The 27,615-nt window shown below is 38.4% G+C and overlaps 1 protein-coding gene across 10 annotated transcripts in view; it reads right to left on the bottom strand.

Annotated features, from left to right (window-relative positions):
* Positions 1–27,615, bottom strand: part of Stag1 (STAG1 cohesin complex component) — a 385,686-nt gene that overhangs the window by 150,542 nt on the left and 207,529 nt on the right. For 8 of the 10 annotated variants that reach the window (XM_006243631.3, XM_039081553.2, XM_039081554.2 and 5 more), the window contains one exon: positions 1,872–1,995. In XM_006243631.3, the coding sequence (XP_006243693.1) occupies positions 1,872–1,995 (124 nt within the window). The other 2 variants (XM_039081552.2, XM_039081551.2) reach the window with 2 other exon arrangements.

Here is a 27,615-nt window from a genome sequence, read left to right as displayed (position 1 = left end):
AAAAACCGAATACTTGTATCTCTTGCAGAAGTCCCCCATTCAGGTTCCAGCTCACAAATATCACTAATCCTAGTCTCTGGGGAGCTAACACTCTATTCTGACCTTACTGGGTAACACACATGCACAAAATTCACATATACAGATTCAGGCAAAATACCCATATATATAAAATGAAATAATAATCTAAAATATTTGATTAAAAATTAATGACTTTTACAGTAACAACAGAAAATTAGTATCTTCCCAGAATTGGTGGTCCTTTGTAAAGATCAGTTAAAATTGCTCAGTGTTCACAATTATAGAAAAATACTCTTGGGGGATTGGAGGAAGAACTTAGATGGAAGTGAGAGAGAATAAAAGTATTACAGTTTAAATATATTGAAAAGACTGACAACTGACTTATTTAGAGTAGATGAAACCATTCATGTGGGTATACTGTGATTCTACATTATTTGAAATTGTAAAAATAAAATTCAGAAGTCAACCTAAAGAAGGCTTAAATACAAAAGTCTAAATTCACATGAAGATTATACATGAAAAAAATTGAAACAGAAATATGCAATCTGGTCTAAAATTATATATTTCCTACAGATTTGTATTCAAGGGCAAAAATATTAACATTCTTTGAATGTGGTACTGAATTGGGAAAAACATCTTTTAGTCCCCAATTTACAATCTGTATGTTAAGCATTCAAGCTGAGAAAGTATGTCTGTATACATTCAAGAACTTTAATACAACTCTTGGAGATAATTGCAAGTGGGATTTTTCAACATTAATAATTGTCAATATTTTGAATGTGCTTTTTATTCATGTGTGTCTATATGTGCATGTGTGATAGTATGTATGAGTACATATGTGGAGGCTGGAGTTACACTAAATACTGGTGACTCTCTTCCCTTTAGGTGAACTCGGGCTTCCAGAATGGAACATCAAGCATCTTTACATGCTGAGCCATCTCTGCAGTAGTAATTACAAAGCATTATTTTAATAAACATCAAGACACAGAAAAAGTCTTCAAATATTATTACCAAATTTCTTTCTAGATCTACAGATGTAGTTATATTCTAAAAGTACTCTAATAGCTATATCTTAGTCAATTAAAATTACTACAATTTAGTTGGGGATTTAGCTCAGTGGTAGAGCGCTTGCCTAGCAAGCACAAGGCCCTGGGTTCGGTACTCAGCTAAAAAAAAGAAAAGAAAAAAAAAATAAAAAAAAATAAAAAAAGAAAAAACCCCACAAAAATTTACTACAATTTAAAACGCACAAAATTCTTATATTTATGAATACCTGGTAGTTAATGTTACAGAAATACCATGATTTAGAAAAAATTCAATAACTTATCAGTGTTATCTTTTGTTATTTTAAGAATTTCTTGTAGGAGTCAAAATCATAGAATTTCTTTTAAAATCAAGTCTTTTTCTCAAACGCTATAGATGGATCAATCTAAAATAGGCCCAGTTTAACTCAAACAAATCTGCTTCACTTCTGCCTTAAAAAGTCATACTGTAACCCAACAGAATTCCAAATGAGAAAGCATACTTAATTTTTATATAACTAATATAATTAATAACCTTTGATCCTTGACAAGGAGACTGTTACCTTCTTGATGGCAATGCATATATTCTCTTATAAAGACAGATATACCAGGTCCTCAGTATAATTCAAGATAATCATTGTATCCAAGGAGACCTCTTAAACTACTGCCTTAAATTTCATAATGGTGATCAACAGTTATTTGTACTATCTGAAATTTTGTATCATTACATCTTGTAAAAAAAAAAAAAAGCTACTGCAATGTTCATTGCTGTCACATCAATATAAACACAAATACCTCTCTCTTAATCAAAACCAGAAGTCACCAACTTACCCTATCATGAAGAGTCCATCCTACATATTTCAGGTAACTGTCATTGAGGAAGGCATCGCTATACATTTTCATCCATACTCCAATTTCTTCAATACAGATGGCTCGAATTTCAGCAATTGCATCACTGGATAAGGCAGAGGAAGACAAACCTCTGAATTATACAGAAACTTGAAATGTTCTCAACAAATGTAAATTATATTCTTTTCTTTCTTCAGACAGGGTCTCAAGTTATGAAGTCTTCATGTGAAGACTTCAAGTCCCTGTAGCTAAGGATGACCCTGAGCCTTTAATCCTCATGCCTCCACCTCCCAAGTGCAGGGATGACAAGCCGGAGCTGTGATTACAAGCAGTTTTACTCAGCGCTGGAGATTGGAGGACTTCCAGAATGTTAGGAAAGCTCTGTATGAACTGGAATACATTCCCAGTCCAATACAAATATTTTTCTTAAAATTTAAAAATTACATTTATTCGGTTTGTTTTTAGGGGACTGCACATACGCCATGGCATAAGTGGGAAGGAAGGCCAGAAGAAAACCCACAACATTCAGTTTTCTTCCTTTGACAAATAGGTTCCAGGCATTAAACTCAGATTGACAGCCTTGGCCTCAAATGATTCTAGTGAAGTATCTCACCAGCCCAATGTAAATGTTCTGAATACTGTTTTATACCCGCACTGCAAATGGTCTCCAATGCAAACATCTTGTTTAAACAGCTTTTATAAAAGCTGAAACTACTGACTCCAAGTGTAACACACACTCACAGACGTTCTTCAGCACGAATGGCTTTTAAGAGTTTCCTCACAGAACTACTTGAGTTTTCAGTTAAATCATCTGAGCTGGGTGGAAACCCCAAAGCGACTGGTTCAAAACTATTCCCATATAGTCATTAACCGGTATAGGCTTGCGCAATATTTAATGAATTGAATAAGACTAATTTTTATGACCACCATAAACAAGATTACGGAGTTGACAAGGGAACATTATATAGCAGCTAAGTATCTGTATGATAAGGGCTGCAGAAACGGCACCATCTGCTTTCCTAGCACACCCAGGCTTACTTCCAGATCTATAAGCTAGTTTCCTACCATCTTTAACTTCACAAAGTTCAGGGAGCCTAGATGCCTCCTTCAGGCCTCAGTGGGCACTGCACTTGCCTGGTGCACAAACGGGATCAGTCAAAATATACCCAACACACAAAATAAAGTAAAAATGTAAAATAATTAACAAAACCTAAAAACTTTGGACATCTAATGAGTGGTAAAAAAAAATTCTGTAGTTTAGCTTATGAGACATTTTATCACTTAATTCACACCACAGGTCTTTCAACATTAATTTATGTTTTAGGCTGAACAATGAAGAATCACCCATATTAGTTGAAATAAAAAGAGGCAGAAAAACCATACATTTTAGAATTATATCCATCACCCTAAAAACATACATTGATATAGTTATCCTGAGATGATTTTCCTACTCTAAGGTAATTTCTCAAAACAAAAATTAATTTTACTTTTTTTCTTATCAGATTAATACCCCTAACCTTAAAAAAAAAAAAAAACAAACATGGGTGGGGCACAGTAACACAAGCCATTAACCCGAGACTCAATAGGCACAGGCAGGCGTATCTCTGTCAGCGCAAGGCCTGATCTACATAGTGAGGTTCCACGGCAGCTAGGTCTACAGAGAAACCTTGTTTCCAAAAAGAAAAAAAAGTGAAGAAAATAATGTAAATACTAAATCTTTTGGTATTTAATTAAATTTTGAAGTTTCTCATTAAGTATATTTAATTTTAAGTAACTTATATTCTTTAACAAGTTATCATTAAGATTAAAATTATTAGTAAAATCTTTGCATTAAGACACTTCTCATTTAGTTTTTGCAATTTTCCTGCCACCACCAGGTGCTAGGGATTATAGGATGTCATTATACTCAGATAAATTATCGGTCTGTCTCATTCCTTTTAGGCAAGGTCTCATTGTATTCTATGGGTCTCAACCTCAAGATAATCTTTGCACCTTAGTATCTCGGGTGTAGCAAAGCAGGTGTTTAAGTGAGATCTGGGGAATCAAACCCCTCAGGCTTGTACACCAAACACTCCTATCTGTTAAGCCATCATCCCCTAACCCTTGTGTGGTGTTTTCGAAATATGTCCACAAAAACAGGCTAATGGGTCACTCTACTGGATAATTGTTTACCTTTTCTTCAGTATGAAAAACCTAAGTTACTCATCAGTAATGAATATAACATGGTCAAAATGAAAAGTTTTGATTCCAGAAACTAAGTAAAAAAAGACAGTATGAGAAATCTGTCATCTCTTAGGTGACGAACTCTCTGTGGGAAACCTACTTGCCACATGGATACCACTCAGGGACCTTTTCAGGAGTTCCATGGAATGTGCAACTGAGGCCTTCTGCTATTACTTATGCTTAGTTAAGCTATCTCAGAAGAAGACCCTCCAATTCAACCAGAGGACTGTAGTTTGAACAATGCCTTATTTTAAGTGAATTCTGACATATCAATTAAAAATGAAATTGTAAATATTAATGAGGTAGCCTGTGGTGTTTCAGTAGATATCTATATTGGACGGCATTTAAATCAGGTCATGCACAGATTGCAATAATAAAGATTCAGAATACTTCTATTAGTCTCCGCTTCCCTGCTCCTGCTTCTCTTATTTGTCAGGGGTGGAGGGCTTCTTTAAATTTTCAAAAAGCTCTTACTAGGCATCCCAGAGTAGTTCAAACCTACAGTACTGTTGCTACACCCCAACGATTCTGCGATTAGAGGCATACTGTTGTTTTATAAAAATTAAGAAAGAAGGAATATGTTGGGGGGGGCAGTCAGGTGTGGGGGTATGGGGTGGCTCTGCTGGTCCCTGCTGAGGCATCCCTTCCCTCTGAGGGACCAGGCATAGGACAGTAAAGTATAGAATTTATACAGGGTATGAGGAGGAGACAGTACAGAGAAAGGCAGAGAGAAAGAGACAGCAGTGGAGTAGAGGACAGAAATGAGCAAATGAGAGAGGTGGGGAGGAGAATGGGGAGAGAGTAAGCTTGACAAGAGGACAGAGGGAGAGCAAGAAGGCAAGAGAGAGATGAAGGGACAAACAGTCCCTTTTAAAGTAAGTCAGGCATACATGGCTTTTGCCAGGTAACTGTGGGGCAGGGCCTAGACAAAATGCTAACATATACAGTACAACAACCAACTTGAAATAATGCCTTTTAATTTTGTAAAATGTATAGTTATACAGACAACCTAGGAACCAGAATCATCTAGCTAGGCCACTTTTTAATTCTTAATCTATACAAACTATGATGTAATAATAGTTGCTTTATAATGCTGAATTTATACATAAGTTGATATTTTAATTAATGTTAAGAATTTTAATCATTACTCTAATAACAACCAACAGTCATGTCGTTGGGCCCAAAAATCATTTCCCTTTCTTTGAGTGAGTTCAAATTCATCAACACCTACATCACGGTGGTGACCAACACCTGTAATATAATCAGTACTAATCTGCTTGTATAGACTGGTTATTCTTTCAAACTCAAGTGAAATGTCACTGCTTTTATGATTACTTCTGACTTAGGGTTTCTATTATTCTGATAATAGATGAATCAAAAGAAAACTGACTTATTTCATCTTACAGCTTGTAGCATAGCGTCTACGCCAGAGCAAGAACTGAGGTGTTGCAGAGGCCATGGAGAAAACACGTTGCTTACTAGTTTGCTCCCCCTGCCTTCTTATACAACTCAAGACTCCCTGAAAGGGTTGACAGAGCACCCATGTGGGATGGGCCTGCCCACATCAATAAAGAAAATGGCCTACAGATTTGCCTACAGGGCAATGCAACAAAGGAATTTCTCAATTAACCTAGACTCCCGAGAGATCTCAGACACTGAGCCACCAACCAGGCAGCATACACCAGCTGATATGAAGCCCCCAACATATGTACAGCAGAGGACGGCCAGGTCTGGGTTCAGTCAGAGAAGATGCACCTAATCCTGGAGGCCCCAGGGAGTGAGAGGTTTGGTGGGATGGGGACATCCTGGTGGGGATGGAGAACGGGGATGGGGGGAGGAGGAATGGGAAGTGGAACAGTCAGAGGGTGGACAGGAAGGGGGATAAATTCTGGAGTGTAAAAAAAAAAGATTAAATAAAATTAAAAAGAAATAAAAAATAAAATGAATATCCACGATAAATGTTGAATACAACATTTGGATATTGCTTGATGAACAATAACAAAAGATTCCCTTTACAAGTGATTCTAAGCTTGTATCAATCTGACGAAAAACTGTATAGCATAGAAAATATAGCTAACATAAATTGTCTGTCCTCTAGGAACTAATATTATACTTTAGTACATAGGGTATAACGAGGTACAATAGTAGTTTCAAATCTTTAGGTAATTTTATACCTGTTGATATAAAAATATTTTTCAGAGCCATTGTTTTTCATACTAAAATTATTTTGTATGTACAATCTCTTTCAATAGCTCCATCACATTTACACAAGCATTCTAAGGAGTCTGATAATAAAAATGTACATATTAAACTAAAAGGCAAAAGAGTTAATTAAAACATAAAAAATAAGAAAAAAATTTAAGGTAAGATTAATTTTCAATAGCATTTTAGCAATAGGGTCTTGAAATGAACAGCAAAATGAATTTATGAATCTACTTGAAAACTAAAAACAAAGAAAACCACCCATAAATGTATAAATCTGGTAAAATTATATTAATCTTTAGTTTTGTTTTAATTTTATAGTATAAATTGATCATGTTGGTTTTACAAGGAAAAAAAACCTGACTAATTAACTATATTAATAATATGAGTGTGGGGAAGACATAAGGCTTTAAAACTAGATTTAGATTGCTTTCTGGACAAAAAAGAATTTAGTAATTTTCTGCTTACAGTGAAATAAAAACTCAAAAGGGTCAACAAGCTGGAGTCCAAGCAGTGATGCCTTAATCACACTTGGGAGGGAGAACAAAGAAATAACGGGAGGGAGGAAGGAGGAATTCAGGAAGGAATGGAGGGACCAGGGTGGGAAAAAAGACTGGGAGGGAAGAGGAAATGTGATCAGGTATTGGGTTGGGGAACAGGACTGAAGCCCTGAGGGCCAGCAGTAAGAATGGAAACAGGCAACCTTGGGAGGGAGGAGGCTCTCAGGACTCAAAAGGAGTCTAAGATAAGATTCCCTAGATTGGGGAGAGGGAATTTGTAAAGCCCACCTCCAGCAGAAAAACAGAACATCAAGTGAGGGATGGGGTTGTCATCCCACTACCAAGAACTCTAACCCACAACTGTTCCTGTCTGAAAGAACTGCAGGGATGGAAATGGAGAGTAGCCTGAGGAAAAGAAGGTCCTGTCACAGGACCAAATTGAGATCCAGCTCAAGGGGAGGTCCCAAGGCCTGACACTATTACAGATGCTACGGTGTGCTCCAAAAAAAAAAAAAAAAAAAAAAAAAAAAGCATGTCAAGACAGCCCTCTAAAATACCTCTAAAATACAACAAGCAGCTCAAAGAGTCAGAGGCAGATATTTACACCCAAACAATAGAAAAAATGGTGCTGGATTAACTGGAGGTCAGCATGTAGAAGAATGCAAATCGATCTATTCTTATCACCAAGTACAAAGCTTAAATCCAAGTGGATTAAGAACCTCCACATAAAACCTCCACATTCAAACTAATATAAGAAAAAGTAGGGAAGAGCCTCGGACACATGGGCACTAGAGAAAATTTCCTGTACAGAACACCAATGACTTTTGCTCTAAGATCAACAATCGACAAATAGGACTTAATAAAATTGCAAAGCTTCTGTAAGTAGAAGGACACTGTCATTAGAACAAAATGGAAACCAACAGATTGGGAAAAGATCTTCACTAATCCTACATCTGATAGAGGGCTAATATCCAATATATACAAAGAACTCAAGACTCCAGAGAATCAAATAATCCTACTAAAAATGGGGTACAGAGCTAAACAAAGAATTCTCAATGGAGAAAGATTCAATCACCTCAAAGCACCAAAGAAATGGTTAACGTCCTTAGTCATCGGGGAAATAGAAATCAAAACAACCCTGAGATTTCCCCTCACACCAATCAGAATGCCTAAGATGAAAACCTCAGGTGGCAACAGATGCTGGTGAGGATGTGGAGAAAGAGGAACACTCCTCCATTGCTGGTGAGATGGTGAACTGGTACAACCACTCTGGAAATCAGACTGGAGGGTCTTCAAAAAACTGGACAGAGCACTACCTGAAGACCCAGCTATATCACTCCTGGGCATACACCCAAAAGATGCCCCAACATATAACAAGGACACATGCTCCACTATGTTCATAGCAGTCTTATTTATGATAGCCAGAAGCTGGAAAGAACCCAGATGGCTTTCAACAGAGGAATGGATACAGAAAATGTGGTACATCTACGCAATGGAATATTACTCAGCTATCAAAAACAATGACTTCATGAAATTCATAGGCAAACGGACAGAACTAGAAAATATCCTGAGTGAGGTAACCCAATCTCTCTCTCTCTCTCTCTCTCTCTCACTCTCTCTCTCTCTCTCTCTCTCTCTCTCTCTCACACACACACACACACACACACACACACACACACACACACACACAAACCCACACATGGTATGCACTAACTGGTAAGTGGATATTAGGTCAAAATCTCAGATTATCCAAGATACAATCCACAGCCCACATGAAGCTCAAGAAGAAGGATAACGAATGTGCAGATGATTCAGTCCTTTTAAAAAAAGGGGAACAAAAATATTCATAGGAGGAGATATGGAGACAAAGTCTGGAGCAGAGACTGAGGAATGGCCATTCAGAAACTGCCCCACCTGGGAATCCAGCCCATATACAGACACTAAACACAGATAATATTACTGATGCCAAGAAGTACAAGCTGACAGAAGCCTGATATAGCTGTCTCCTGAGAGGCTCTGCCAGAGCATGACAAATACAGAAGTGAATGCTGGCAGCCAACCATTCAACTGTGAACAGGGTCTTCACTAGAGTAGTTAGATTAAGAACTGAAGGAGCTGAAGGGGTTTGCAACCCCCTAAGAACAACAAAACCAACCAATCAAAGCTCCCAGGGAGTAAACCATCATCCAAAGAGTACACATGGACAAACCCATGGCTCCAGCTGCATATGTTAACAGAGGATGGCCATGTTGGGCACCAATGCCAAGGATCAATGCCCGAGTGTAGGGGAGTGTCAGTGTGGGGAAGCGGGAAGACTTGGGTGGGTGAGGGAGCAACCTCATAGGAGCAGGGAGAGCAGGGAATAGGATAGTGGATTTATGGAAGGGAAAACGGGAAAGGGGATAACATTTAAAATGTAAATAAAAAGTGTGTTTAAAAAATTAAAAACAAATGATTTCCATAAAGAGAATAATACATGAAAGGAAATGAAAGTATATAACAATAAAGAATAAATCCACAATAGTTGGTATTAAATAAGTTACAAACAAGGCATAAAATGTCAATTGATCAATAAGAGGAAAAAACCCAATCCCCCCCCCAAAATAAACAGAAGTCATACAGAATACAAAACAAGCTAGAAGAAAACAATTTTAATAACAAAATTCATATGTTAAAGAAGGTTTTTATAAATACAATATTCTGAAGACCACTGAAGAAAAAAAAGCTATATGAAGAAAATGATACTTAATATCATAATAACAAAAACAAACCTCCTGGGACAAAGAAGAAGACAAATATGTAAAAGGCAGCCAAAATAACAAGCTAAATTGACTATAAATGCTGTAAGAAAATAACAATAGCAACCTTTTTAGGTAGTAACGAGACAAACCAAAGAAAATGAATCTATTCTTTGAAAGGACTCAAAGTTACAAAAATTTGATCTAAATTTTACATAAAAAGTCAAAATTGGTAATGACAGATCTAAGTAAAAAAAATTCTACCTCCCACTCTCCCATGAAAAACAATGGAGTTTTTTTTAAAAATGAAAGTTTCTGACATTTTGAGATAAAATAATTTCATCAGATACCTAACAACCCAGTTGCAGTCATGTGAACTCCAGGGTCGAATATCCTCACTAACACATTTGCGTGGTGTAAAAGAGGGAAATATGATTGGGAGCAACATGCTAAATACATGTTCATATGCACACGAAAGGGGTATAACTAAGAACAAAGCTTATAAAACCCAAAACAGAGAAAGACCAAAGATCTGGCTGTCCTTCAAGAAAAGAGAATACTGAGTGGAAACTATCACTACACTGACCCAAATCCCAAATTTAAGTATAATCAGTATTATATTTGTTTACTATAGGAAGGGCTAGAGATCAATGTTACACACTCACATATGCAAACAGGTACTTTATCACTGACAACATAGATGTTATTAAGTAGAGATATTTTATTGTTTCAAAGAATTAAGTGAAAATACTTGAAAAGTATTAAATGAGAATTTATTACAGTATAACCTTATGTAACCAATCGTGAATGAGAGCAAAGTGGAAAAATTATAATGAAACAAGGAAACAATCCTAATTTTGCTGATTTTATTCATTATGGTACTAAAATTACAGCCAAAGCTTCTAGACAGAACAAGAGATTAAAGAACATCCAATTTGAAAGTAAGCTATCAATTCTTCATTGTTTACAGATGAGATGTTATTCTACATAGAAATACTCAAATGCTCCATCAGAAAACTGTGAGAATAACTGAATCTGGCAACATCCGTTACATGATATAAGATCAGCATATTAAAAAAGTAGGATTTTAATACAGCAAACAGCAAATGGTCTGAAAATAAGTTCAGCATACCAACACTATTTATAACACCATAAGAAACCAACAACATACCTAAGAAGAAAACAAAAGAGATGAATATTTTCTACAGTATTAACAATGAAAAACACTGATGAAAGACATTCCAATGATATCCATGCCCATCCCAGTATCCAAGAACACTGCTCTGTATTTTCCCTTCGTATGTTATATATGTGGGCATGTGAATACCAAGGTACACAAGAGATCAGACAATAACATGTGTAAATGCTTCTTCCCTTTCATATTTCTGTGGGTTCAAATGGTCTCAGGTTGTTAAGGATGCATATTACTTACAGAGCCATCTCTCCAGCTGTGTTTCAGTCTTGAATCTGCTTTTGATTGAACAGCTTTTTCCACAGTTGAAAGATTAAAAGCTGCTTTTAAACATTTTCTATATGTGGTTATAATATTCCCAATAATATTTATTGAGAAGATATTCTCCCAATATTTATTCTTTGAGGAGGATCACTAAACTGTAAATTCCTAGCTTACTTCGATGCTCTCCGTTTTATTACAATATTATGTCTCCTTTTATGTCTCTACCTGAGTGAGTGTGCAAGCACCAGAGTTTTGAAACAGGTCTCATGTATCCATGATTCCAAACAGCATAGGTAACAAAAGGAAAAAAAATAGATGAACTGGATTTCACTCAGGTTAAAATACTTTTGCACAGTCAAGGAAACAATCAACAGTGTAATGAAGCAGCCTACAGAATAGAAGACATAGTTGTAAAAAACAAAATCTGTTAATACCACAATATTTTAGATAAACTAAGTTCAACATCAAAATAAAAAAATGGTTGCAAATGGAAAACTTATCTTAGTAGACATTTAAGAGAAAGCTTTCATGTAGCTAATGTGAATATGACGAGAAAAAGCCCAAAATCACTACTCATAACAAAACTCAAAAAAAGCCCCTAAGAGACCCATTCAAGTAAGAATAGCTATTAAAATTATTGAAGATATCAAACTGTAAGACTGGAGACCTGCTCACTGTTGTGAAATGAATCAGTAGTCATTAAAAAAGAATGATGGAATAATATATAGGCAAAAGGGTCATTCAAATAAAGAGGCAGAAATGGGGAGAAATAATTTTTAAGGGCTGGACCTACAGTTCATAAATAAATTTAAAAATATTATAATATCATTAATGGGAACTTGAAGGCAGAAGATGAGCCCAACCTTAACAAAAGACAGTTGGATGCCATACTGGGTTTATGTGAGATCTTGTTTTAGAAGTGTGTGTGTGGGGGTGGTGGTGGTTTGGGGGGGTTGGGGATTTAGCTCAGTGGTAGAGCACTTGCCTAGCAAGCGGAAGGCCATGGGTTCAGTCCCCAGCTCCAGTGGAAAAAAAAAAAAAAGAAGTGTGTGGGGATGTGTAAACACACGTAAACACACACACACACACACACACACACACACACTGTTTTAAAGGTATGAGTGCATAAATTTTGATATAAAATTATTCAGAAATTTCACGGAGCCTTAGTTGAAAGCCCATGATTTAGTTGGATAAGTCTACAGACATATAACTGGTAATGTGTTGAAGTCTGCAATAAAATCTGTCAAAGCTATTAAGTAAACTGACTCATGTACAATGGAAGTTTAAGACAAAGATACAACTTCTTTACCTTAAACAAGTTTAGTATGTAATAATGACATTTAAGTGTTGGGATAAAAATTTGAAAATGTGCACAAAGAATTCTGTATGAAGAAAAACCATTATTTAAAGATGAATCAGAAATATTAACTGCCGAGGGAAATGAAACTGACAAAATTTGATGGTAACCAACTTGCTTTATAAGGAACACTACAAGGTATTCTTCAGATTGAAAATAAAAACTGATATAGAAAGTTTTCAGCATTTTACAAAAATTTGGAAAAGATCTTTACTATTCCTACATCTGATAGAGGGCTAATTCCCAAAATATACAAAGGACCCAAGAACTTAGACTCCAGAGAACCAAATAACCCTATTAAGAAATGGGGTACACACGGCTCCAGCTGCATATATAGCAGAGGATATTCTTGTTGGGCACCAATGGGAGGAGATGCCCTTGGTCCGGCTAAAGCTAGACCTCCTTCCTCCACAACACCCCCTTTCACCCAGTACAGGGGAATGTAAGGGCAGGAAGGCAGGAAGGCGGGAAGATGGGAAGGGATGTGTGGTTTGGGAGGGAACACCCTCATATAAGAAGGGTTAAGGGGGATCAAAATTCCTACTCAATTCTTTATAGAGATAGAAAGAGCAATTTTCAAATTCATTTGGAATAACAAAAAGCCCAATATAGTGAAAATTATTCTCAACAATAAATGAACTTCTGGGGGAATCACCATCCCTGACTTCAAGCAGTATTAAAGAGCAATAGTCATAAAAACTGTATGGTATTGGTACAGAGACAGGCAGATAGATCAGTGGAACAAAATTGAAGACCAGAAATGAACAAAAACACCTATAGCCACTTGATCTTTGACAAAGGAGCTAAAACCATCCAATAACATTTTCAACAAATGGTGCTGGTTCAACTGGAGGCCAAAATGTAGAAGAATGCAAATCGATCCATTCTTTCTTCTTCTTCTTCTTCTTCTTCTTCTTCTTCTTCTTCTTCTTCTTCTTCTTCTTCTTCTTCTTCTTCTTCTTCTTCTTCTTGTTCTTCTTCTTCCTCCTCCTCTTCCTCCTCCTCCTCCTCCTCCTCCTCCTCCTCCTCCTCCTCCTCTTCTTCTTCTCCTTCTCCTTCTTTTTTTTAAAAGTATTGAAAGAGTTGAAGGAGCTTGCAACCCTATAAAAACAACAATGCCAACCAACCAGAGCTTCCAGGGATTAAACCACTACCGAAAGACTATACATGGACTGACCCAGGGCTCCAACTGCATATATAGCAGAGAATAGCCTTGTTGGGGCACCAGTGGAAGGGAAAGTCCTTGGTCTTACCAAGGTTGGACCCCCAGTGCAGGAGAATATGGGGGAGGGCAATAAGGGGTATGTATAGCAGGAATATCCGTATGGGGGAGAAGGAGGGGAGGGAATTGGGGCTTATGGACAGAACACCGGGAAGGGGAATAACATTTGAAACGTAAGTAAAGAAATATATAATAAAAATTAAAAAAAAACAGCTAGGAGTGGGTTCTAATAGAAGAGAAAGTGGACAAGACACTTGAATACATGGACACAGGAGAAAATTCCTGAACAGAACACCAATGGCTTAACAACTGACAAATGGGACCTCACAAAATTGAAAAGATACTGCTAGGTAAAAGACACTGTCACCAGGACAAAACAACAATCTACAGGTAGGGAAAATATCTTTATCAATCCTATATCCAGTAGAGGACTAATATCCAAAATATAAAAAAAAAAAAAACTCAAGAAATTTTACTTCAGAGAATCAAATAACTCCATTAAGAAATTAAATACAGAACTAAACAAAAAATTCTCCACCGAGAAATCTTTAATGGCCAAGAAACATCTAAAGAAATTTCCAACATCCTTAGTCATCAGGGAAATGCAAATCAAAATGACCCTGATATTACCCCCTTACATCAATCAGAATGGCTAAGATCAAAAATTAAGGTAATATGCCCCACATGTGGCCCATACATATACAGCCACCAAACTACATAAGATGGATGAAGCAAAGTGCAGGCTGACAGGAACCGGATGTAGATCTCTCCTGAGAGATAGCCAGAATATGGCAAATACAAAGGCAAATGCCAGCAGCAAACCACTGAACTGAGAACAGGACCCCCATTGAAGGAATCAGAGAAATGACTGGAAGGGCTTGAAGGGGCTTGAGACCCCATATAAACAACAATGCTAAGCAACCAGAGCTTCCAGGGACTAAGCCACTACCCAAAGACTATACATGGGTTGACCCTGGACTCTGACCTCATAGGTAGCAATGAATATCCTAGTAAGAGCACCAGTGGAAGGGGAAGCCCTTGGTCCTGCCAAGACTGAACCCCCAATAAACAGGATTGTTGGGGGGAGGGCGGTAATGGGGGAAGGATGGGGAGGGGAAGCTTATACAGAAGGGGAGGGGGATATTTGCCTGGAAACCAGGAAAAGTAATAACAATTGAAATGTAAATAAGAAATACCCAATTTAATAAAGATGGAGGGAAAAAAAGCATTGTCATCGTCGATGCTGTCATTGTTGAAAAAAAATTTCAGGTAACAGTAGATGTTGGCAAGGATGCGGAGAAAGAAGAACACTCCTCCACTGTTGGTGGGATTGCTAGCTGGTAAACCACTTTGGAAAATAATCTGGAAGTTCCTTAGAAATTTAAAAATAGGGGTTGGGGATTTAGCTCAGAGGTCCCCAGCTCCGAAAAAAAAGAAAAAAGAAAAAAAAAGAAATTTAAAAATATTTCTTTTTTTTTAAAGATTTATTTATTTTATGTATATGTATACACAGTCACTGTCTCCAGACACACCAGAAGAGGGCATCAGATCCAATTACAGATGGTTGTGAGCCACCATGTGGTTGCTGGGAATTGAACTCAGGACCTCTGGAAGAGCAGTCGGTGCTCTTAACCACTGAGTCATCTCTCAGCCCCTTAAAAATATTTCTAACTGAAGAGACAGCTATACCACTACTAGGCATATATCCAAAAGATGTTCCAAAATATAACAAGGAAACATGCTCCACTATGGTCATAGCAGCCTTATTTATAATAGCCAGAAGTTGGAAACAATCCAGATGTCCCTCAATGGAAGAATGGATACAGAAAAAAATGTTTGATTTTATAAGGATCTAAAGAGAATAGGTGTAGTTCAGCCTCATGAAATCAGAAACACACATTTGGCATATGATTATGTAAACAAATTAATATAGTTATACAGATATAATTAAGAGAAATCAGGAGTAAATTCGAACTGTCATTCTCTTCAGCCATTCCATTACCAAAGTCCACATGTAACTATGAATAACATAATTAGGCACACAAAATCCATGCCAATAAGTCGTCCATCAAATAAAGTTTTAGGTGTGATTAATTTTTAAGCCACTCAGTGGGGATATTGGAGAATAGCTTACATATATATGGTTTTCTATACTTTATGAGAAAAATATTGTATTTAAGAATAAAATATGTAGTACAAAAAAAGAAGGGTGATGGGGGAGGGGAGAGTGAGTTTATAGACAGGAAATCAGGAAAGGGGATAACGTCTGAAATGTAAATAAAAATATCCAATAAAAATGGGGTACAGAGTTAAACAAAGAATTCTCAACTGAGGAATATCAAATGGCTGAGAATCACTTAAAGAAATATTCTACATCCTTAGTCATCAGGAAAATGCAAATCAAAACGACTATAAGATTCTATCTCATACCAAGCAGAATGACCAAGATCAAAAATTCAGGAGACAGCAGATACTGGCGAGAATGTGGAGAAAGGAATGCTCTTCTATTGCTCGAACTGCAAGCTGTTAAAGCAATCTGGCAGTTCCTCAGAAAATTGGAAGTAGTACTACCTGAGAACTCAGCTATACCTCTCCTGGGCATACACCCCAAAGATGCTCCAATATATAACATGGACACATGCTCCATTATGTTCATAGCAGCCTTATTTATAATGGCCAGAAACCAGAAATAACCCAGATGCCCTTCAACAGAAGAATGGATACAGAAAATGTGGCTCATTTACACAACAGAGCTAATACACAACCCAGCTATTACAAACAATGACTTCATGAAGTTCTTAGGCAAATGGGTGGAAACAGAAAATATCATCCTGAGTGAGGTAACACAGCCACAAAGAACACAGGCAGTATATACTCAATGATAAGTAGATTAGCCCCCAAAATTCAGAATACCCTTGCTACAACCCACAAATATACAGCTTAAGAAGGAAGATCAAAGTGTAGATGCTTCAGTCCTATATAGAACAGGGAACAAAATAATGAACAGGAAAGTAAGAGTATACTATATTTTCATAAATACATGGAATACTTTAAACAAGAGAGCAATGGCAGAAAAATCAGAATGTTCAGAAATTAAGCTGGTTTAACAGAATACAAATCAAAGACATCATGAATGAAAATTTGCCTGTTAAGCACTCTCTGGGAGGATATTCATCAGATGAAACAGAAGGAAAATATAAAACAAGAAAAAACAGAAATATAAAGCAAAAACAAAAGTAAAAACAGGAAAAGAGAATATAAAATCTGCAATTAGTAGGCTTGTTTAGAAAATAATTACTGAATACAATCAACTAGAACCAAACGAGACATGAGGAAACAATAGGCAGAAATCAATAAAATGAAAAATAAAGTTAATGAAACCCTACGGCTATTCAACAACAAGACAGATGACATCTTTAATTACACTGACTGAAGCAAAGGTAAGAGGACACATACTCCCCAACTCAGCATGAGTAACCAGATGTCACTGACAAATCTTAGCGATATCAAAAGGACAAAAAAAATCAGGAGCACAATTATAACTTCTAAATTCTACAAGAACGTGCGTTATCAAGATTGAGTTGACTGATACTGGTTATAGTAAGAAAACCCTGGATCAAAGGTCTACTTAGTGTACATTCCACATACAACACAATGCCAGCTTTCATAAATTCATGCAGAAAACAATGTAGAAGCTATCATTTCACAGTGGATTCTATGGGTATAGTATTCCAAATAACCCTTAGGTACAATTTGAATTTTTATATTAACAGCTTAGGTCACTGCCGTTAGCTACTGAATCATGGTAGAAAAGCAAGGCAGGGCAAAGGCAGAAATATTTAAGGAACTGAGGGTTTGCGTTTAAGAGGACTATGAAACACTGCTTCTTCCGCTTTCTAGGGAACACAGGTTTCTTCCTTTCTTTTATGTAAGAGCCACAGAATGAGCAGCATTAACATGTGGTCTTCAACATGGTAAGTACTTTCATTAGGGGTCACTACAAAAGAAAACTATTGACCGTAAATTAAAACATCTAAAATCTGAGACAAAATAAACTGTTCTTTCCAAGTTTATTATTACTGATATTTTATGACAGTAATGAATTCACCCATTATACCTAACAAAGTACTTGGAAAAAAGCTAACTAAACTAGAAACAAGTTCATACCCACATAAACACAAACATCTAAAATTTTCTCATTATATAAATAGGATCAATAAGGAAAAACAAATTAGGATTAATTATGTTAAAAAACTTCATAATCTCAAAACAGAAATTAATCATGTATGCATTATTAAAACACTGAACAAATTAAGCTTTGAAAATTTCCTCTTTTCTATCAAATATTACAAATATTACTTGTAGTTAGTAACATACTAGCCAGTCTTTTTGTTACAGATTTTTGATTGGCAATAATATTTATCTGACTTAATTCTCCATGTATATACATACTTTATTTTAGTCAAATTCAGGGTAATTGACATATGTATTATCTGAAATATGCATTTAATTGTAAGAACATTCAAGACCAGGCACAGTGGCACAAACCTGTAATCCTAGCTCATTTGGAAGGCTGGTGCAGGAAGATTACTAATTTATGACCAGCCTGAATTGTCCACCAAATACCTATTTTTAAAAAAAAATAACAAATAAAAAACATCCAAAATATTCCTGAGGGGTATTTTCAAACATATAATTGTTAACTACACTCATTATGTTATGCAATATATACTAAGACTTAGACTTTCCTTGTAATATCACAGTACACAATCTAGTTCTGCCTTTTTCCCTGCTATTTTGACTCTCAGGTACTCTGTCTACTTTTATGACAGTATCTAAATCAACTGCAAACAAGAGCATTAATGCAGTCTTCTTTCTGTGGCTTGTTAATTTGACTTTCATCGCATATGCGATGAATTATCTTGATTAGGTTAATTAACAGAGAATGATACACTTTAAAGGAGGGCAGCACCAATCCCTGGACCTGGGTTCTGGACTGCATAAAAAGGAGAAAACTTCAAAGTGATCAGCCATACATAAATGGGCTGTTTATATTACACACTATCTTAGGGTTTTACTGCTGTGAACACATACCATGACCAAGGCAAGTCTTATAAATGACACCATTTAACTGGGGGGGGGGGGGAGGCTGGATTAAAGTTCAGAGGTCCAGTCCATAATCATTAAAGTAAGCAGCATGGTGGCATTTAGATAGGCTTGGTACAGGAGAAGCTGAGAGTTCTACATCTTCATCCAAAGGCTGACAGAAGACTACTGACTTCCAGGCAGCTAGGGTTAAGCGTCTTATAGCCTACTTCCCACAGTGACACACCTAATTCAACCAGGTCTCACCTATTCCAACAAGGCCACCTCCAAATAGTGCCACTCCCTGGGCCTAGCATATAGAAACTATCACACACACCTACCCTAAATCTCAGGGGCTATTATGAAATAGGAGGCAGTAAGCCTGTAAGAACCCCAGATCCAGGAAAAAGGAGAGAATTGGTGTCTTCTGACCCCCAGCAACACAGCTGAAATCATTACCTCACAGCTGCTGTGGTTGACTTCATGAGAACTGCATCAGGTGGATCAACCCTGGCAAAAGCTCACTCATCTAGGTGACAACTATCAATAGTTGTTAGCCGCTAGGGAAAGCAGAGGTTTAGATTAAGAATGTGGCCCTTTGTAAGAAGATAATGTGCCAGTAGACAGCTCCGTCATCAATATACAGAAAAGACAAACAGGATTCAATGGATTACTTTTTAAAAAGAGGAACTGGAGGCTTCGGAAACGGATCTAAGAGGAGTTGGAAGAGGTGAATTGGAGCAGAATGCATTGTATACATATACTAAATTCTAAAAGGATAAATAAAATATTTTATTTAAGATTATTTCCAATGGTTGAGGAGGCCCATGCCTGTATTCCCAGAACTCACGATGCAGAGGCAGGAGAATCTACGTGAGTTCCAGATAAGTCTGGTCTACACACCTCAGAGTTAAAGGGCAGTCAGGGCTACATGAGGAGACTATGCCTCAACACACAAAGCAGAGCAGAACCAAAAACCTTATAGTTGAAAATGAGGTAAAAAGCCAGCTAAGTACACACAATCATTATGGTCATCCTTCTGAGGACCCACACAATTTGAGCAGTTGTTTTAGACTCATACTGCCTTGAGTTTCACACCATAATGGAACGTATACTTAACATAATGGAAGAAGCCAAGTCTTTCTGACTCACAATTACTCTTTCAGGATACTTTATTACAACAACAGAAAATAACTAAGATGCTTCCATTGATTCAATATCCTGTGTACTAAGAACATTACTATTCTAAACAAGCTACCTTTGAACATAATACAGTAGTTTAAATATGTTTGGCCCTGGATGTGACACTATTAGGAGGTGAGGCATTGTTGCTAAGTTCCAAGACAGCCAAGCTTAGCAGTGAGGAGTTGGAAAAACAGAAAGCTGGCAATAATGTAATAGAGTAAGGGGCCATGTTTCAGCGCCAGCAAGCAGTTCTGGTTTTAGAGTCAAAAATAGAAGGGACTGCTAGGAGGACAATTGCCTAAGAAATTAGGGGGATTAAGAAGAGACCAACATCACCGAGGTGAAATCTTCTGGGAAGTGTTTTCTGAGAGCACACAGAATTGTGAACAGAAATAAGCAAGGCTGGTCCTTTGTGGTGCAGTTGGACTTGGTAACGTTTGAGTCACTGAGGTAGTGCTGGTTTTGACACCATGAGGGAAATCACAAAGAGCAGCTAAGGCTTGGCACTGTGAATAGCCTACAAGAGGTTATTGGTGAAGCCGAGTTACAAAAGAAGACCCATTGCATTAGAGACGCCAGTCCCATGGCATAAGCACCAAGAACAGCAGCAGCAGTGGAGAGGAGTCAACCAGAGCACAGAGTGCTAACGAAGGCAGAACTGGAGAAGTGACCCAGGGTGTTTTGAGAAGCCCAGAAGATCATGTGCTCCTCTCAGGCATTGAAACAAGAAGCTGTAAAAGTGAAGGATCCTTGGATTCCCCATAATGTTAGAGATGTCAGAGTTATAGGATACCTGCTGAGGAAAGCTGCTAACAGTGGAACCAGTTCAAAAGAAAGAACTGTGTTGCAGACACTGATGCAGAAAGAAGCTGGATTCTCAGATGAGTGCTTTGACATAGACCTATGACAGCCAGGTAGTGTAATGTGATTTGAATATGCTTGGCCTAGGGAATGCCACTATTAGGAGCTATGGTCTTGTTGGAGGAAGTGTGTCACTGTGGGGGTGGGCTTTGAGACCCTCCTCCTAGCTAGCTGGGGACAGTCTTCTCCAGTCTTCCTTTGCAACAAGATGTGGAACTCTTGGTTTCTCTAGTGCCATGCCCACTTGGATGCTGCGATGCTTCCTGCCTTGATGATTAAGGACTGAACCGCTGAATCTGTGAACCAGCCCCAATTAAATGTTGTCTTTTGTAAAGGTTGCCGTTGTTATGGTGTCTGTTCCCAGCAATGGAAACCCTAACAAAGACATATCATTCTCAGTTATGTTGGATATAATCTCAGTAATGGGATTAATAAACAGTATAAAATTTATTTTCATTTGATTGAGGAATCTGTATATTGTTTTCTGTAATAGCCACACTAAAAATGTTCATTCTCATCAAGAGCTGCTTTTCCTGCAAGCCCTTGCAGTACTTCTAGTTGTTTTCTACTTTGTAACAACAAATCTACTTATCTGGCTGTACATTGATAGGTACAGAAAATAATGTTCATATAGGAAACAAACAAAAGTTTCCCTAACACTTCATCGATATTGTCTTTGAGATTATCGTCAGCACAAAAGGAAAAAGTTAGGTGTGATCAAGATGGGCATTTTTTTATTCAAGAGAAAAGAAATAACTTCACTAGAAATTTTGAGGCGGAATGCAAGAGTGCAAAAGGAACAGGGCTGAGAACTATAAATCCTGATCTATGACAACATAAAGATGGACAGTAAGCAATCAGCACCCACTGGACTATCTTCTGAAATTAGTTCTTAAATCATAATGTTGTCAACCTGGAACAGAAAGATTGTGATGTTACTCATGCTAGCATTTGCTAAGAGTTTATAGCACTCAAAGGCCATGGGCCACATTTGGGGACCTGTGAGTCACTATGCTAATTGCATTGCCCGGGAGATACAGTCTGACTTACACTGTGCCTTTTGTGCTAGAACCAGTTACACAGCAGAATACTGAGATTACCCACACAGTTTTGCAAGACAAACCTTCCCTGCCAGAGGAAAGTACCTTGGACAGTCTTCCTTGAGGACTGTCTAGGTCACTATAAAAAGCCAGGGGGTCCTACTCACCCTGCACAAACCACAAAAGAATGTCAAGTGGGCAAATTCATAGACGCTAGGTCCAATGATGTCCAGGGAAGCATTCAGGCAGCATGATGTGATAAAAATCCAGAAAGACGAAAAAGTCATCAATTCCATCAACAGACGGTGATAGGCACCTTGGACACTACTGCTCCCAAAAATAGACACTAGTAAACTCGAAGTTCCTTTGTCCCTAAGAAAATGATAGGACACAGAGATCTGCTGGTGGTCCAGAGATGCCTTGCTGTACAGGCAACCTTGTTCAATGTGAACTCCGATAACTGACTGGTACCGTCAAAACCTCAGTGTCACCAGCAAACTCAGCGTGCATAAAAAACCAGAACACAAGGTACCACTAAAACACAAGAATTATAGTTGCCAAGGCCACTCAGATAACAATCATTAAAACTGGAAAAGTTATCCAACACTAAATAAAAGCCCCTATTATTCTAAAACCATAGCCAATTTACTTCTTAGGTAAAGCCACAAACAAAAATTAAAGACAAAACTGAAATCAGAACTATAAAACTACTATAAGAAATGTGAGAAACACCTGCAGACATTAGTACAGGCATGTAGGGTTTTTTTCTCCTTCCCATTAATTTAGTTTTTGACGTTTTATTTCCATTGCAGCCCCCCTCTCCTGCCAGTCGACCCTCAAACCCTCTGAGAAAGGGAATGTCCACCCTGGCTGACAATGGTTTTTATATAAGACACCAGTTCGCCCCTGAACAAATCTCAGGAAATAAAAGTGAAATTAACAAGAAGAATTATATAAAATATATCAAAAGAAACAATCCAAGTACCTGACAAATACATTAAAAATTATATATCACGGAAGATAGAAATCTACAAACTAAAAAACTGGAAAAGCTGGCTATTGGAAAAATATGTTGACTCCACCCAAACCCTGTGTGAGAGAGAGCTCACCGCCTGGTCAGGTGGGCACTCCTGAGACTGCAGAGCGGAAGAGACCACCAACACTGCCCACCCCTGCCCACATCCCTGGCCCAAGAGGAAACTGTATAAGGCCTCTGGGTTCCCTTGGATAAGGGCACAGGAGCAGGAAATCCGCTGCATCTGAGACACCGCCGAAACCTGAAGGGACGGACCGGATAAACAGTTCTCTGCACCCAAATCCCGTGGGAGGGAGAGCTAAACCTTAAGAGAGGCAGACACACCTGGGAAACCAGAAGAGACTACACTCAGCCCACATCTCTGACTCCAGAGGAAAATACCAAACGCCACCTGGAACCCTGGTGCACGGAAGCTCCCAGAAAGGGCAGCGCAGATCTTCCTGGTTGCTGCTGCCGCGGAGAGCTCATAAGCAACACCCCACGAGCAAACTTGAGCCTTGGGACCAAAGGTAAAACAAACCTTCCAGCTCCAAGCAACCTGCCTGGTGAACTCAAGACACAGGCCCACAGGAACAGCTGAAGACCTGTAGATAGGAAAAACTACACGCCCGAAAGGAGAACACTCTGTCCCCATAACTGGCTGAAAGAAAACAGGAAAACAGGTTACAGCACCCCTGAAACACACGCATATAGGACAGTCTAGCCACTGTCAGAAATAGCAGAACAAAGCAACACTAGAAATAATCTGATGGCGAGAGGCAAGCGCAGGAACCCAAGCAACAGAAACCAAGACTACATGGCATCATCGGAGCCCAATTCTCCCAGCAAAGAAAACACAGGATATCCAAACACACCAGAAAAGCAAGATCTAGTTTCAAAATCATATTTGATCATGATGCTGGAGGACTTCAAGAAAGACGTGAAGAACTCCCTTAGAGAAACACAGGAAAACATAAATAAACAAGTAGAAGCCTACAGAGAGGAATCACAAAAATCCCTAAAAGAATGCCAGGAAAACACAATCAAACAATTGAAGGAATTATAAATGGAAATAGAAGCAATCAAGAAGGAACACATGGAAACAGCCCTGGATATAGAAAACCAGAGGAAGAAACAAGGAGCCATAGATACAAGCATCACCAACAGAATACAAGAGATGGAAGAGAGAATTTCAGGAGCAGAAGATTCCATAGAAATCATCAACTCAACAATCAAAGATAATGTAAAGCGGAAAAAGCTACTGGTCCAAAACATACAGGAAATCCAGGACTCAATGAGAAGATCAAACCTAAGGATAATAGGTATAGAAGAGAGTGAAGACTCCCAGCTCAAAGGACCAGTAAATATCTTCAACAAAATCATAGAAGAAAACTTCCCTAACCTAAAAAAAGAGATACCCATAGGCATACAAGAAGCCTACAGAACTCCAAATAGATTGGACCAGTCATTAAAGATCTCCCAACCAAAAAGAGCCCAGGTCCAGACGGGTTTAGTGCAGAATTCTATCAGACCTTCATAGAAGACCTCATACCAATACTATCCAAACTATTCCACAAAATTGAAACAGATGGAGCACTACCGAATTCCTTCTATGAAGCCACAATTACTCTTATACCTAAACCACACAAAGACCCAACAAAGAAAGAGAACTTCAGACCAATTTCCCTTATGAATATGGACGCAAAAACACTCAACAAAATTCTGGCAAACCGAATCCAAGAGCACATCAAAACAATCATCCACCATGATCAAGTAGGCTTCATCCCAGTTATGCAGGGATGGTTTAATATACGGAAAACCATAAACGTGATCCATTATATAAACAAACTGAAAGAACAAAACCACATGATCATTTCATTAGATGCTGAGAAAGCATTTGACAAAATTCAACACCCCTTCATGATAAAAGTCCTGGAAAGAATAGGAATTCAAGGCCCATACCTAAACATAGTAAAAGCCATATACAGCAAACCAGTTGCTAACATTAAACTAAATGGAGAGAAACTTGAAGCAATCCCACTAAAATCAGGGACTAAACAAGGCTGCCCACTCTCTCCCTACTTATTCAATATAGTTCTTAAAGTTCTAGCCAGAGCAATCAAACTACAAAAGGAAATCAAGGGGATACAGATTGGTAAAGAAGTCAAAATATCACTATTTGCAGATGATATGATAGTATATTTAAGTGATCCCAAAAGTTCCACCAGAGAACTATACTAAAGCTGATAAACAACTTCAGCAAAGTGGCTGGGTATACAATTAACTCAAATAAATTGGTAGCCTTCCTCTACACAAAAGAAAAACAAGCCGAGAAAGAAATTAGAGAAACGACACCCTTCATAATAGACCCAAACAATAAAAAGTACCTCAGTGTGACTTTAACCAAGCAAGTAAAAGATCTGTACAATAAGAACTTCAAGACTCTGAAGAAAGAAATTGAAGAAGACCTCAGAAGATGGAAAGATCTCCCATGCTCATGGATTGGCAGGATTAATATAATAAAAATGGCCATTTTACCAAAAGCGATCTACAGATTCAATGCTATCCCCATCAAAATACCAATCCAATTCTTCAAAGAGTTAGACAGAGCAATTTGCAAATTCATCTGGAATAATAAAAAACCCAGGATAGCTAAAACTATTCTCAACAATAAAAGGACTTCAGGGGCAATCACTATCCCTGAACTCAAGCAGTATTACAGAGCAATAGTGATTAAAACTGCACGGTATTGGTACAGAGACAGATAGACCAATGGAACAGAATTGAAGACCCAGAAATGAACCCACACACCTATGGTCACTTGATTTTTGACAAAGGAGCCAAAACTATTCAATGGAAAAAAGATAGCATTTTCAGCAAATGGTGCTGGTTCAACTGGAGGTCAACATGTAGAATAATGCAAATCGATCCATGCTTATCACCCTGTACAAAGCTTAAGTCCAAGTGGATCAAGGACCTCCATATCAAACCAGACACACTCAAACTAATAGAAGAAAATCTAGGGCAGCATCTCAAACACGTGGGCACTGGAAAGAATTTCCTGAACAAAACACCAATGGCTTATGCTCTAAGATCAAGAATCGACAAATGGCACCCGCGGATCCCGGCCCGCAGCAGCTCCCTGCTCCCAAACCCCGTGGGAGAGCGACCTCACCGCCTGGTCAGGTGGGCACTCCTGAGGCTGCAGAGCGGAGGAGATCACCAACACTGCCCACCCCTGCCCACATCCCTGGCCCAAGAGGCAACTGTATAAGGCCTCTGGGTTCCCTTAGGGGAGGACCCAGGAGCGGCAGGACCCCTGCGCCTGAGACACCGCCGGAACCTGAAGGAAACACACCGGATAAACAGTTCTCTGCACCCAAATCCCGTGGGAGGGAGAGCTGAACCTTCAGAGAGGCGTACACGCCTGGGAAACCAGAAGAGACTGCACTCTGTGCACGACCAGACGCCAGAGGAAAACACCAAACGCCATCTGGAACCCTGGTGCACGGAGGCTCCCGGAAAGAGCGGCGCAGATCTTCCCGGTTGCTGCCGCCGCGGAGAGGACTTCGGCAGTACCCCACGAGCAAACTTGAGCCTTGGAACCACAGGTAGGACCAACTTTTCCCCTGCAAGAAACCTGCCTGGTGAACTCAAGACAAAGGCCCACAGGAACAGCTGAAGACCTGTAGAGAGGAAAAACTACACGCCCGAAAGCAGAACACTCTGTCCCCATAACTGGCTGAAAGAAAACAGGAAAACAGGTCTACAGCACTCCTGACACACAGGCTTATAGGACAGTCTAGCCACGGTCAGAAATAGCAGAACAAAGTAACACTAGAGATAATCTGATGGCGAGAGGCAAGCGCAGGAACCCAAGCAACAGAAACCAAGACTACATGGCATCATCGGAGCCCAATTCTCCCACCAAAATAAACATGGAATATCCAAACACACCAGAAAAGCAAGATCTAGTTTCAAAATCGTATTTGATCATGATGCTGGAGGACTTCCAGAAAGATGTGGAGAACTCCCTTAGAGAACAAGTAGAAGCCTACAGAGAGGAATCGCAAAAATGCCTGAAAGAATTCCAGGAAAACATAAATAAACAAGTAGAAACCCATAGAGAGGAGACACAAAAATCGTGAAAGAATTCCAAGAAAACACAATCAAACAGTTGAAGGAATTAAAAATGGAAATAGAAGCAATCAAGAAAGAACATATGGAAACAACTCTGGACATAGAAAATCAAAAGAAAAGACAAGGAGCTGTAGATACAAGCTTCACCAACAGAATACAAGAGATGGAAGAGAGAATCTCGGGAGCAGAAGATTCCATAGAAATCATTGACTCAACTGTCAAAGATAATGTAAAGCAGAAAAAGCTACTGGTCCAAAACATACAGGAAATCCAGGACTCAATGAGAAGATCAAACCAAAGGATAATAGGTATAGAAGAGAGTGAAGATTCCCAGGTCAAAGGACCAGTAAATATCTTCAACAAAATCATAGAAGAAAACTTCCCTAACCTAAAAAAAGAGATACCCATAGGCATACAAGAAGCCTACCGAACTCCAAATAGATTGGACCAGAAAAGAAACACCTCCCGTCACATAATAGTCAAAACACCAAACGCACAAAATAAAGAAAGAATATTAAAAGCAGTAAGGGAAAAAGGTCAAGTAACATATAAAGGCAGACCTATCAGAATCACACCAGACTTTTCGCCAGAAACTATGAAGGCCAGAAGATCCTGGACAGATGTCATACAGACCCTAAGAGAACACAAATTTCAGCCCAGGTTACAGTATCCTGCAAAACTCTCAATTAACATAGATGG

The sequence above is a fragment of the Rattus norvegicus genome, chromosome 8 (genome assembly GCF_036323735.1).
Source record: "Rattus norvegicus strain BN/NHsdMcwi chromosome 8, GRCr8, whole genome shotgun sequence".
In the NCBI taxonomy this organism is placed as follows: Eukaryota; Metazoa; Chordata; class Mammalia; order Rodentia; family Muridae; genus Rattus; species Rattus norvegicus.
Note: the sequence above shows the minus strand (reverse complement) of the source record. Positions and strands in the feature narration are given on the sequence as shown.